The 13,508-nt window shown below is 40.4% G+C and overlaps 1 protein-coding gene across 1 annotated transcript in view; it reads right to left on the reverse strand.

Annotated features, from left to right (window-relative positions):
• The window catches only part of ATRX (alpha thalassemia/mental retardation syndrome X-linked), a gene marked incomplete at both ends in the record, with an annotated part of 64,246 nt that overhangs the window by 15,908 nt on the left and 34,830 nt on the right, over positions 1-13,508 (reverse strand). Inside the window, 8 exons of the mRNA XM_010148402.1 lie at positions 989-1,166; positions 1,374-1,520; positions 7,310-7,405; positions 7,799-7,978; positions 8,596-8,704; positions 9,183-9,276; positions 11,521-11,640; positions 12,155-12,285. Of these exons, the coding sequence (XP_010146704.1) occupies positions 989-1,166; positions 1,374-1,520; positions 7,310-7,405; positions 7,799-7,978; positions 8,596-8,704; positions 9,183-9,276; positions 11,521-11,640; positions 12,155-12,285 (1,055 nt within the window). The remainder of the gene's footprint in view (positions 1-988; positions 1,167-1,373; positions 1,521-7,309; positions 7,406-7,798; positions 7,979-8,595; positions 8,705-9,182; positions 9,277-11,520; positions 11,641-12,154; positions 12,286-13,508) is intronic.

Below are 13,508 nucleotides of genomic sequence, written 5' to 3' on the forward strand. Positions count from 1 at the left end.
CAATTACAAACCATAGCAATGCTGTATTTCATCAATCAGAAAAACCAAAGAATAAGGAAGAAAGAAAGAAAATCAACCACACTGCCAAGAAACCGAAAGCTCAGCCAGATAATTAAAACCCAAGAAAACCCACGTCCAGAATCGAAGGCACCACCTACCCTACCTACCATTCCAGCATTCTCAGTCTGAAGAGGAATACTGAAGTGACAGCAAAGGTGCCTTTTAGAAATATCTTTTAAAATATGCTGTATAACCACAAGTTGTTTGCACATATCAGCTGCCAGTTCAGAATGTGTAAGAAAATTCTGCTATTTTAGTGAAATTTGCTGATCCTAAAGCGTTTATTCTTTTTGGTGACCACCTGATAGATTGGTTATATCAACCTGGAATATTTTCAAGAGCTTACAGACACACTTGTGTAAGTTTGCTCGGTTCAGCTAAGCTTAAACCAGATGTCCATTTCTCAGACTGAGGAACTGCATTATTTGCTTTATCTACAATTAATTAATTAGCATTTAATCAACACTTGTTTGTTCACACTTCTAAGGTACATTCTGAACTCTTTTCCATGTGTAGCTGCTCTCCTAATGGTAGATTTCTGCCAAGGACAAAGCAGCTTGTAACAAATTAGCAGATTGAAATAACCCTTGGCTGCAAGAGTCACCTCGAATCACGCTGCAAAGAAAGCAACGCTAGCAAAAAAGATAGTTAGGAACAGTTTCCAGTATATATTCCTGTGGCCATTTCTGTATTTGATCTAACAGAAAATAGACTGTCACAGAAGTCTATTTACGAAAGCAGATGGGGTGGTTTCTGAACAACCATTTCTGTAGCTCAGCAAAACCCAGTGAAATGTGACAAATCTTACTAACGCTCTCCATTAAAATTATTTGCCCAACGGATTTCCATTTGCAGGATTACTTAGCTCATCTACGTAAACCAGAAAGTACAATACATATAAAGCATACTTGTATTAATTTTCACTTACCTGGATCAACTAAAGCTTTATTAAATATTTCTTTAAGTTTTCTACTCTTCACATTCCTGCCTTGTGCAAGATTACGATACATCTCGTAGCCTATTATCATCACACCTCCTTCATCTTGCCAGCGCTGGAGCATATAGCTTCTCTCTTGAGGGCGTTTCACAGTCGCTAGTTCACAGACCTTTCAGAGGGTGAAAAAAATGCTTGAGTTTCTTTTAAAATACCGAACTATCAGTGCAACTTTTAAATACCTAAGGAGTATTAATGCAAGTACATTTTTCACATATTTGAAGTGCATTCCTTAGCCTATAATTTGTGGGGTGAAGCTTCCTGATTATATAAACCGTTCAGTTATTTCATTTCTAAGAAGTCTTTTTAAACCTTATACCTCCAGTTTTTCATCATCTTCTAGACTCTCTTGCCATTTTTCAAACTCATTCAACCAGTTCAAGGCAGTGTTCAGTGGACACACTACCAGAGCTGTCCGAAAATCCAGCTTGTCACACAGCAAGACTGTGTGTAGAAAACTTACTACCTGCAAGAGGGAAACACAGACAAAATGCCAAATAAAACACTGAGCATTAAACATACAAGTATATATTCACATAAAACTTACCATCAGTCTTGCTCAAACGTTCTTTTTAGGTCTGCTAAGCAACTCGCTGCTTAAAATTTCACACACGTGTATTTTGAAGTCATACACTTACTACTTCGTGTTATGCACCTGCATAAATCCTTCACATACTGAGATACACGCCGTGTCAGATTGCACCAGGGAGCTGAATGATTTCATAAATAACTCATTCCCTTTATATTTCACCAAGGTTTATAGAAACTAGAAATTTCTATCAGGTACTTTTAAAGCTTTCTACCAGTCCTCGCCCCAAACATTAAATAATTTCACCTCTCTGGACTGCATAAATGTATGAAGTTCCTTGACAGTGAACTTTGGTCTTAAAACACTGTTTTCCACAATTTTTCCAACATATTGGCAAGTTCTCTCAAGGGAGCAGGTTACTGAAAGGCTTTCCAAGTCTTCACCCTGTAGCCAGACTGGCTGTATGCTGCAGATGGCAACACCTCCTTGAGGCTTGGGAAACAAACCTTGAATCTTTGGATGTCCCTCAGGATTGCTGCTGGAGTGGCTGGTTTTGAGCAGCAGCAAATAACTACAGGACTAGAGGTAGCCTGTAACAACCCGTGAGTGGAAGAGTCAGCGATCCCCAGGCAGCTCCAGCTCTCACCAGACTCTGAATGGTCAAGACTGTACTCTAATCCACGAAACCGTACAACATCCGGACAGTCCTTTCCAGATCTGGCAGCTCTGATTAATACACTGTTCAAAGTAATTTCAAATGGCATGACTACGCTTGGAACACTGGGCAAACTGCTTTTAGATGCTGCAGTACAAAAGGAACTACCAGTGGGTTTGCCGTCAAGCCAAAAGCATCTCACGTTCAAATGCAGAAACTGCCCATGAAGACTAACCCCAGAAGTCCTGGTCAGCCAGCAAGTCCCTCATTGCTTTATTTCCCCAATCCTTTACGTCCTTCTCTACAGTTTGCAAAGTCTGCTGAAACTTCCAATTTAGCTCTTTTAGAGCTAAACAACAAATGGCATTACAGAGTACAGTGGGAAGACTGGGAAATGACCACACATGGAAAAAACCAACTACCTTTGCTATAAACAACGGCCATAAAAATACTTGATACATACTTGTAACTGTGGCCTTCTTCGATTATCAGGAAGTTACAGCCAAAATGAATGTCATGAACACCTCTGGACAACACACAAAAATGCCTTCTGCTGTGGAGTATTTCATCAAACTACAGTATCTAAGCGTACAAAGTCCCCTAGACTGCACTGCTACGTTAAAGCACAGCGGTTCTGCAAAACCCTGCATATCTCCAGTAAAAGGTGTCATTAACTCCTGAAGAACCGTAACACCTAAGTTAGAATTAAGCATGCAAAAATACTCTTCACTGCAGCTGGAGTTTTTAAAAACATGCTGTCTCCATGCTGTGCACCACAACCTACCAACACTGCAGCTTGTTGTACCTGAACAGTGCATAGAGTGAATGATGAGCGGCCTCTCATCATCTACAGCACTGCGTTACTCAAAAAAACGCCCTCAACCCGGTGACATCCCCCAAAATCAGAAAACCACAAAAACCAAGCTGTCCTTGAGTCCCCTGAGCCTGTCCTTTACAAAGGATTTAAAGAATCTGAAGATATTAGGCCAGCCTAAGCGCTCCATGACTATATCCTACAATTCACAGGTGAAGAAAGAAGATTCTGAGGATCAGAAAGTTGTAAATAAAACGTTTCTGAATTAGGAGAGCATGATTAGGTATTTCTCATATACCTTCACTTTCTGAAGACTGCTGGGCAGCAATGTTTTAGAGGGAAGACACAAGAACAAGGAAGCCATCCGACCCAGCAAGGCTTAGCTAACACCAGCAAAGATTACCAGATTCCTCTGCTAGATTCTCTCTGAAGATCTTCAGAGCAATTCACGCGTCATAAATGATGAAAGACTTCAAGCCAAGCCTGCTATCTAGCAGTGACCAGGTGTGCTGACTACGCCCAACACCAAGTAGCAAGGCAGGTGTGAGCACTACAGAGAGCAAAAACTACTGAGACACCCGGTTCCAAACGATCAGGTGTCGGAGAGCAACTGCTTGTCACCAGGATCCTACAGCATTTTGCTTGCCAAGTGACTAACAAGGCCATAAAGCTGGCTGCTGTCACTTGCAGGCTATGAATCTAGCTTTGCCCCAAAAATGCTGAGACATCTTTCATACAGCTTGGAATTCCAGTACGGTGATATACTGACCTCTCTAGGAACGAACAGGCCTTCCGGTCAGGTTATAGGGCTTCCCAATCCAATGGGGAAGCTTCTACCACAGCTGACCAAGATGGAAAAGGATGGTGAAATGGCATTTCCTCACAGATGCTTTGAGGATCCCATCCTCACTGTAGGAAGAAAATAACCTCTTTGAGAACCATCATCACCACGCTAGAGACGGTGCTCCAGGGAATGAGTAAAGTGCATCCATATTTGGAGCATGAAGAAGTCAGAATGAAGTGTTGCGCAAGTGCCAGCTGCTACCGTGATCTAGACTTGCCAGTCACTCACCGGCGCATTGGGCGGATCTCCTGTCAAGTGACTCAAAGCCAAGAACCGCTCCTGGCATAAGAAGCCCAGATTGATCCCGAGGTGAAATCAGTTCTAACCAATTCCAATGTCTGCAGAAGCTGCAAGTTAAATTTTTAATGACTCAGCTCAAGCCAGAGATCAAAAAGGTTCACAGTTATCCCTTTCCCTAGCCAGCTGTTCCAGCAAGGATATGAGAACATCTTCCTTCTCCAGAAATGAGGAATCACAGCATCAACGAAGGCCAGTGACAGGGAGACCGAAGTGGCCCTGCTTTTCTGAGGGCCTTTTTCAAACACAGGTAAGGTTGTTATCCTCCTTTCTTCTTCATAGTTCTCAAGAATTTCCCTTTCTCTTTCCCAGAATCAGAGGGAAAGGTTCTTCTGTCAAATGACTTCTGCTAAAGGAATTCTTGGGAACAGACTGAGCAACAGAGCAGCAAGACGGACAACTCATCTCTGTTCTTTGCTCACAGTTGATGCCACATCTGGCTACCCAAAATTTATGAAGACATACAGGTACTTGGAAACAAGCGAACACTGAGCAATAGAGCAGCAAGACGGACAACTCACCTCTGTTCTTTGCTCATAGTATTTGTGGTGATGCCACATCTGGCTACCCAAAATTTATGAAGACATACAGGTACTTGGAAACAAGCGAACACAGACGGAACTGCCCTGAAAAGGTGCTAGCAGGAATACTGAGACGCAGGGAATTCAAGAAAACTGGCTTAGGTCTTTTACCTCTTTTGAAGGCCATGGGCAAAAGCTTCTCCTGAGGCCTGCCAAGATTGTAAGAGGCCTAAGAAAAAGAGCTACCAGCAACCGTTTTACAGCAACTGTTGGGGCGATCAGTTTCAAAAGATACATTTTAAGATGGGGCTTGAGCTTCAGACTTTAAAGACTAATAGTTCACTGTGCACGTTTCAACACGGCAGAAGAGCCACTTGTATCAGACTAAGAAAAATGGAAAACTCTTTTTTTAAGAAATGCTACAATAGTCTGTTTTAAGATTTTTACAAAGCAATCTTCAGCAGAGTAAAGGAGAAGGAACATGCGCCGAAGCGTAACCTGAAGATCTCGGAAGCAAAGAATTGTGAAGCCAAAGAAAAGAAAGGAAGAAGTGAAAAGGGGGTTTCAAAGCATGCCCTGTAGTTAACTGCCAAAGCAATGACAGTTTCTGGTCTTGTGATGCACGACGACCCAAAAAATGAACGTACATACGGACAATTAGTGTCATAGAAAACAAATGCCCCTGTCCCTCAACCCTAAGAGTCTGAATTGTAGTAAAACGTTGTTTATATTAAAACAGAAAGCATCTGACTTCAGACACTGAGTCTGGCATAAGAAACAAAAAAACCAAACCCTGATAAACCTCTACTGTATCAGTTCAACAAATTAATTGAAAAAACACCGAGGAAAATACACAGTTTAAGGAGCAACACAAGAATGAGGAAGACAGTAAAAACCACAACCGGCTCTAGATTATTAAGCAGATTCCTGAAGCCTGTCTCCTACTAGCTGTGTTTTCTTGTTTTGAGCTGTAAGGGAGCTGCACTTCACTTACAATTAAATATGACTTTTTCACACCAATATCAATGATTCCCTAATTTAATTTCAGATATTTTAAAAGTGGAGAAAGCACAAGAGTGTATCAGAACCTTCACAGTTGTACGCTACGAAACAACTTCTTTCTCAAGACCTCTACAAAACGTTTTCCTCCAGCAACTCGAGTCACTGCCTAGTAACAGTAAGCTTTACGTTCTGAAGGTCTCTAAGATTGACTTTTGCTGGATGAGCTTTTGAGAGCAAGCTGCAGGCCAGAAAACAAGATGACATTTTGTTTCTTACCTGTAACGTTTTGCCCAGACCCATACAGTGAGCAAGAATGCATCCGGAACCAGGAGACGTCTTCGTTTTCTTCACAGATTCACAACAGCAATCCCACATGAACTGAACACCTGAAGAAAATGATCGAAAAATTTCTTATCAAACATTCATTTTATTAGAGTTTGCCTGGTAAGCGATAGGTGTGATCACTCTAAGATCATGGTAACACTTAGACAAGCAGTGCTCAGAGTAACTACTGATTCCTTTCAGTCCAACAGGTTGTATGTGGGGTGATCTTTGTCCTGAACTTAATTACATTCACAGTTTTCCCTGAAATTGTGGCAATACTTAGAAAGTATTACTGCGCAGACTGCAGATGATTGTGATCTTGGGGACAGGGAAGAAAGAGGAGACAGAGCAGAAAGTGGCAAGGGCTCCTTGAAAAGACTAAAATGATCCTGGTAAATTAGCAAAATGATCTGAAACCAACTAAAAGAAATTCTGCCAAGACAGATGTGAAGTTCTATGCTTGAAGAGGGGAAAAAAAACCTAATAAGAACTGACAGCTGAAAAAGGAAAGGAAATACATGCTTCATAACAAAACACATTAATAACATGAGGTTGGTTTTTTTCTGTGCAATCTATTTACTGGGGAGTTGTATTCCACTACGCTATCCTCAGCAGAGATGAGGCTTCAACTTCACTGCTGTGTCTGGTCCTGGGCACCTCCCTTTAATAGCTGCAGCAAGTCCAGAAGTTTCTTACAAAAATAAAAAGGTTGTAGATTATGAACTTAGAGGAAAATACAAAGTAACAGAATAAGCTGTGAATAATGATTGGTTATTTTTTTTCTCCTTCTTCACTAGAAACAGAACGTGGAAAGAAAATGTGGAAAGAAGTTGGCTTGATTTGCAGTCATGTCAGGTATCAGAAAAACAAAATCTGTTGAGAAAACCAGGAAGATAACCATGAGATTTTTACATCTTCACTGAAAATTACAGAAAGTGAATATACTAACTCCTCAACAGAATGAGTAAATGTATTTGATTCTGCCTCAGTGTGGAGATCTAGATGATTCTGAGGACCCTTCCAACTTTACATTTCTAAGGCTTATTGCTTGTAAAAAAGAACTACGTGTTACTGATCTCATTTACTTTTATTGATGTTCCAAAAATAAAGGATTAAACCTGACATTCTGGCATTTGCCTACCAAGGAGTTTTTCCTTACGATTCTATGTCAGGCTGCGTAAGATGCTGTGCCAGTGGAGAGGAGAAGAAAAAAAGATTTAAAACACTCTTATGGTGAGGTTTCAGCCTGGTAACTATATTCCTATGAACCTGCACTAATGGTTCTTTGGTTTCTTCATCTTCATCTAGAACCAGCTTAGTGGTAATGGGACATTTCAGAGGTGAAGCATCTTCTATCTCTATCACCTATAAACAGAAACAGGGCATCACAGGAACACTTCACATGCGAATTAATACCAACAGACACTAGCTCTAGCCAAATAGGAAGTCATCATTTATTAAGTAAAGAGAAACCTTACATTTTTTATAATGCATCACAGCTGACTTGGGGAGAGTGCCTTTCCCCAAGCAAAGAAACGCAGGAGGCAACTGAAACAGCTTTCTATAGATCTCAGTAGCCTTACATAAAACTTACCGATGTTAACCTGCAGGAAACTACAAATAAAACTTGTGGCTTACAAGGCTACGTCTAAGTACTTTTAAAATTACTTATCAAATTAAATTGAGGTAGAAACACATTGTCTTAAACATCATTAACAGTTCAGCTTCCTAGCATTCGGGAAAGAAAACAGAACGTACCTCTCTCAATTTATCTCTCTCCCGTTCTCTTTCTGCTATACGTTTTCTTCTTTCTTCCTCTTCTTTAAGGGCGTTTTGTGTTTCTGTTCTTAGCTTATCATCTTTAATAATTTTCCTTATTTTCTTCCTGCCTTTTCCAGGAGATTTGGAATCATCATTGTCCTCACCCTCAGAATTACTCTATTGCAAATTAAATAAATTAAGTATTAGCAAGAAAATTATGGCACAGATCATCACATCCTTCATTTTTAGACAATCTCCCCAAAATTTTTATACACACAGGAGTTCAGCTCGTAAGGAAAGTAAGACCTTTTCTTAAAACAAGTCAGCCAGCATGACAAAAGGAGTGTCACCTTAACGATACTGTGATCTGAGATATTAAAGGTAAGCCCAGCTGTGCTAAGGCAGCACCGAAGGGTCTGTTATCATTGGATAGTAACTAATGACAGTCAATAAAGAACAATTTTTCGCTTCTAGTGGTGCTCGATCAGATCAGCTATCACCTGATCCACATCGGAAAAGAAACCTTAATACTAGGAAAGCCTTAATCTACTAGTTTAAATATTTCATTTACTTAAAAGATATCATGCACTTTCATCAACCAGACATGACATGGTTTTAGTTAAACAATGTTTTTTCTCCATGATGGTGCCATTTTGGGAATTAACAGTGAGAAAAGTTCTAACTTTTCACTGTACTTTGTACAGAGCTGTTTGAGCCACCCAAGTCCCTAGGCAGTCGGCAGAAGAGACAGGAACTCCTTTTCTCATTTATTAACACAAAACACAGTACAGTACCTTATTGTTGTTTTCACTTGAAGAATCTTCTTGAATCTTTATACGCCTTCGTTTCTTTTTCTGTTTGTAACTGCGCTGGTTTTCTTCTGCCTCAGCTTTCTTGGCAGATCTAGTTTTAAAAAAAAAAAAAAAAAAAGGCAGTATTACTGATTGAAGAACTACCTGAACTACATTCCTAATTAATACAATATATACTTCCAAATTCCTCTCCCTCCCCACCACCACTCACTGGACACACAGAGCAATGGTCTATTCCAGACAACCCTGAAGAATCTTGTCAAGTACTAGTTTTCTGCTGCAATCCACCATTCCTCCACTGACATACTTGATAAACCCCCTCCTTTTTTTACATCTTTTTTTCATACTAACTCAGCAAATTGATGCATACCACATACTATGTACAAATTCAGAATTATCACATTTGCTGAAAAGTTAATTAATAGTTAATACCAAATTGCAGACAACTACCATCAAAAGTTTTAAGGACTGATCCGAAGTCTTTAACTTGTACCATCTCACTACCTGAATTTCACTATTAAAAAGCCCCAAAAAACCACAGGATAAGCACAGTTAAGTTTTATTTATACCTTGTTCTTGGACGCTGGTCATCTTCAGACTCACTGACTTCTTCACTAACTGCAGATTCATGAAACTCGGAGTCATTTGAATCATCACTGCTCACTTTAAAAATAAAGTGTGATTTCATGTTGAGTATTACCTCAAAGCTACCAACATTACATACCTTCTCCTTACAGACCAAACTGTTTAAGACCAACAAGCATTGCAGAAGTTCATTTCAGACCGTATGGGACCCATTAAACACAGTAATAGGAAGCAACAGGAATACAAGGAGCAGAAAAGCTTAACATGTAAGCACTAGCTGAGTCCTGATAGATGGCACATTATGCCAACAAGACTTGAGGTGCCTCTGCATGAATCTACTTACACCTAGTTTACAAGCAAATGTCAGAAAGCATGCTATTAGAAAGTCACACTTAGGGACAGTGGGCGAGGAGAAGAGAACACAACGGGGAACAGTACAGAACGTCAGAAAACAAAAGGTGATTTTTAGTTAAACAGAAGGTTCTGTTTAGCTAATGGTTTAGATGTAATTTTATAATCATACTTCACAATTAGTGCAAACAACCCTTATTTACTAACAAAATATCCAATTACGTTACTGTATTTATGGCTTGAAGTCTCCTGAGGTAATGTGAGTTTAAAACTGACTCAAGAGACGATGAAAAACACACCTAAACGAGCAGCATTAGGTAATACTTCCATAGGTACTATTAGGAGCTATCACTGGTATTTACAGGTAATTAAGAGCAGCATGCCATCTAGCACCTTTATAATTTCAGTTTGATCTTGCATACAGTGGAAAGCTTAACTGTGTTACGCATAACAAGGCCTGAAACAAGGATTGGTTTACATCCAGGGGGAAATGTAATATTAATAACATAGGGCTAAACAAATCATAGAATCATAGAATGGTTAGGGTTGGAAGGGACCTTAAAGATCATCTAGTTCCACCCCCCCTGCCATGGGCAGGGACACCTTCCACTAGACCAGGTTGCTCAAAGCCTCATCCAGCCTGGCCTTGAAGACATCCAGGGATGGGGCATCCACAGCTTCTCTGGGCAACCTGTTCCAGTGCCTCACCACCCTCTCTGTGAAGAATTTCTTCCTGATATCTAATCTAAACCTCCCTGTTTTCAATTTGTACCCGTTACCCCTTGTCCTGTCACTACAGGCTCTTGTAAGAAGTCCTCTCCCAGCACCCTTGTAGGCCACTTTCAGGTACTGGAAAGCTGCAATGAGGTCTCCTCGGAGCCTCCTCTTCTCCAGGCTGAACAAGCCCAACTCTTGCAGCCTTTCATCACAGCAGAGGGGCTCCAGCCCTCTGATCATCTCCGTGGCCTCCTCTGGACTCGCTCCAAGTGTTCAATATCCTTCTGATATTGAGGGCTCAAAGGAAGTTGTTCTACTTGAGGCGAGTGAATTTCAAAGGACTTACACAGAAGAATCCTTAGAATTACTCTGGCTGCATCTTACTTGCACAGTGCCATTGTAATTTACAACTACTTCTCTTGGAAGAAATTTTGTTGGTCAGGCTGTAATTCCGTAAGGGAGGAAAAGCACGAATATACATTCCAACAAAATGAGAGTTTTCACGAAGGAAAAGGAGAAACAAATCGCATTACAACTTCCAGTCTGTGGAACACCACGGAAGACACCTGGCACTAGTGCGACCCCAAGAACCGGGCACCCTCACTTCCACTGGCCATGAGACACCATCAGCACCTACACCGACCAACGTGGCCGTGAGCATTTATCTTTGCTGTCGCTCCCCTCCCCTGCTCCAAATGACTGAATGCAGAGGGTTGACAGGTTCCTTATGGCACGCAAGAACAAAGGAAATGAAAAATCCACGCCAAGCATCATTTCGCAGTGCCACCTGGTGTTCACCTAAACTGCAGCAGTCACATTCTGGGGTGGAGAAACTTCTGATGCATAAGGGCCTACTAACAGTCCAAGTTAAAATTACATAAAGGACAAAATTGATTTTCACTGATTAGACCCACTGGGCTCGCCTCGGTTATTTAAGATTAATATTCTAAGACTCAACAACATTAATCCAAATCAGGGATACACAAAGCGGAGAGCACTGCATTGGTATTCAACGCTTTGAATAAAACTGTTCCTCAAACACAGTCAGAGAAGTCTAGATTTAATACAAAAGGAAATCTGTTATACAGAGATTTTAAAACTACGGCGCTTCAGATCTCCATTCTGACAGACTTTGGACATATTTTATAGAAGCAAGTACTTTTTGTGACAAAAAACATTTGTATTATGTACCTTTCCTTCTATTTCTGCGCTTCCCTTCTTTTTTCTCTTTTGGTTTCACCTTTTTTTCTTCACCAGATTCTCCGTCACTCACTGTCAGCTTGTGCCTCAGCAGCCTGTGTCTGTATCTAGGCTTCTTTGATTCTTCTTCCTCCTCCGAGTCGGATTCAGAATTCTCTTCCTTTTCGTGCTCTTCTGTCAGAGATAAGAGTCAATACAACAGGCACACTGGTCATTTTTTTTTTCTTACTTAAATTCGGCAAGATTTAAAATCTGAATTAATTTAGGCTAAATTCTGTGCTTTTGCAGGAAATTGTGGGCAACAACATACCCTCGTTCCCTCAAATCTTAAGTATTTTATGCTGCCAGAACACTTGGAACGTCTGTTCCAAGGACTGTATATGTTAGTCAAATCTCTCCCGTGCATTTGCACATCTTACTGTTCTGTATAAATCGCTCCTCACAACTCCCCAGGACTTCTGCTTACAAAAATCAGACTATTAACAGAAAAACACACTTACATAAAAGAGATGATAATCCTTATGATCATGTACATTGGTCTCTATCTGGCAACTACGTATCAACATCAATGACATTTCTTGGTTGAAAACTCAAGAAACTATTAACTGTAATTTCCCGAAGTGGTCTGTGAAATTAAGACAGGCGTTAACAGCACCACTTTTCCCCAGATGATTTTTTTGGTGCTCACCATCATCTCCTGTGTTTTCGTTTGGCTTTCCAGTTTTCTTTTTCCCTTCTTCCGATTCATCATCTGAAGATGCATCCTCATCAGAGGAAAGATTGGCTTTGATTTCTTCTAAAAGCATTTTCTTGGCAATTCTTTGAATTAAAACAGAAAAAACTATTTATTCCGTTGTTCAGGGAAATCCACAAACGACAAGTGTAACCCTATACCATTCAGAAAAAAATGGGGGGGGCTGAAAGCTGAACAAAAAGAAGACACATGATGAAAAGTTATTGTGGGAAGACAGGATATATCAGCAAAACTCTTATGTTCAATGAAACGTTTTAACTTCCTTTTAGAAAGCAAATCTCTGTAACCCATCTTCAACAAGAAGTTTCATGCTTTACAGCAAGACTGGAGATAGCTGTAAAATGTACAAACTCAAACATTCCATTTTATTCATGGTCTATATGGATGGCCTCTTGTCAGTCCTTGGACAGGCACCCATATGAATTCTGACCGTAACAAGAACATGAAGACGCTGCAGACCAAACCCTAAAAGTCAAATCATTCCCCTCAGAAATGGTTATCATGCTTACTTGATTAAATCAATGAGATTAATTTCCTGAGGCACTGAAGCTACTTGAGTAGCGTATACACAAACAGTAATAAAATGGCTTTAAGTGGTAAAAAACAGTTTTAAAACCAGTGCATCACTGGATGGACGGTTGAAACAACGAGAACAAGATTATTCCAAGACACATTAACTCACAGGTTAGAAAAAACCCCGTAACGTGTGTCACCGTTCTAATTGCCTGGGGCCACCCTGCTGCAGAAGAGATGCTGCAGTAACGAGAGCGACTCATGCTGCCTCAAGACAAACTGACATCAAGTGCCTCGGGAAAGAGACCCCCACTGAATCCATCCCTCACAGAACTACACGCGCTCGCCTTACAGCAACTGCAGACAAAAAATACATGTGGTGGGATTTTCTTTGTGTACACACACAAGAAGGTTCTGTCAAACATTACAGGACCTGAACCTGAAAGAAAAATCAGGATCTTATTTCCTGTTCCACACACTGTTTGCTCAGCTTCTCACAGTTTCAGTTCAGCACGAGAATGTTTTCTGCTAACATACAAGAAGTTACTATGGAAAAATGCAACATGAAAAAAAAACCCCGTATGTGAATCTATCCAAGGCAAAATATAAAATGGTATGTCAAAAGCACAGGAAAAGAGCGGACTTATCTGAGAACTCGTACTTCCGGGGGGGGAAAAATCCTGAAAGAATGAAACCAGGCCTTCCTCATATAAATATCAGAAATACTATAGTTTTCATTCCATGGACATCAATTTTAATTGATTTTTTTCCCCTA

This window comes from Eurypyga helias, unplaced genomic scaffold, assembly GCF_000690775.1.
Source record: "Eurypyga helias isolate BGI_N326 unplaced genomic scaffold, ASM69077v1 scaffold2093, whole genome shotgun sequence".
Classification (NCBI taxonomy): domain Eukaryota; kingdom Metazoa; phylum Chordata; class Aves; order Eurypygiformes; family Eurypygidae; genus Eurypyga; species Eurypyga helias.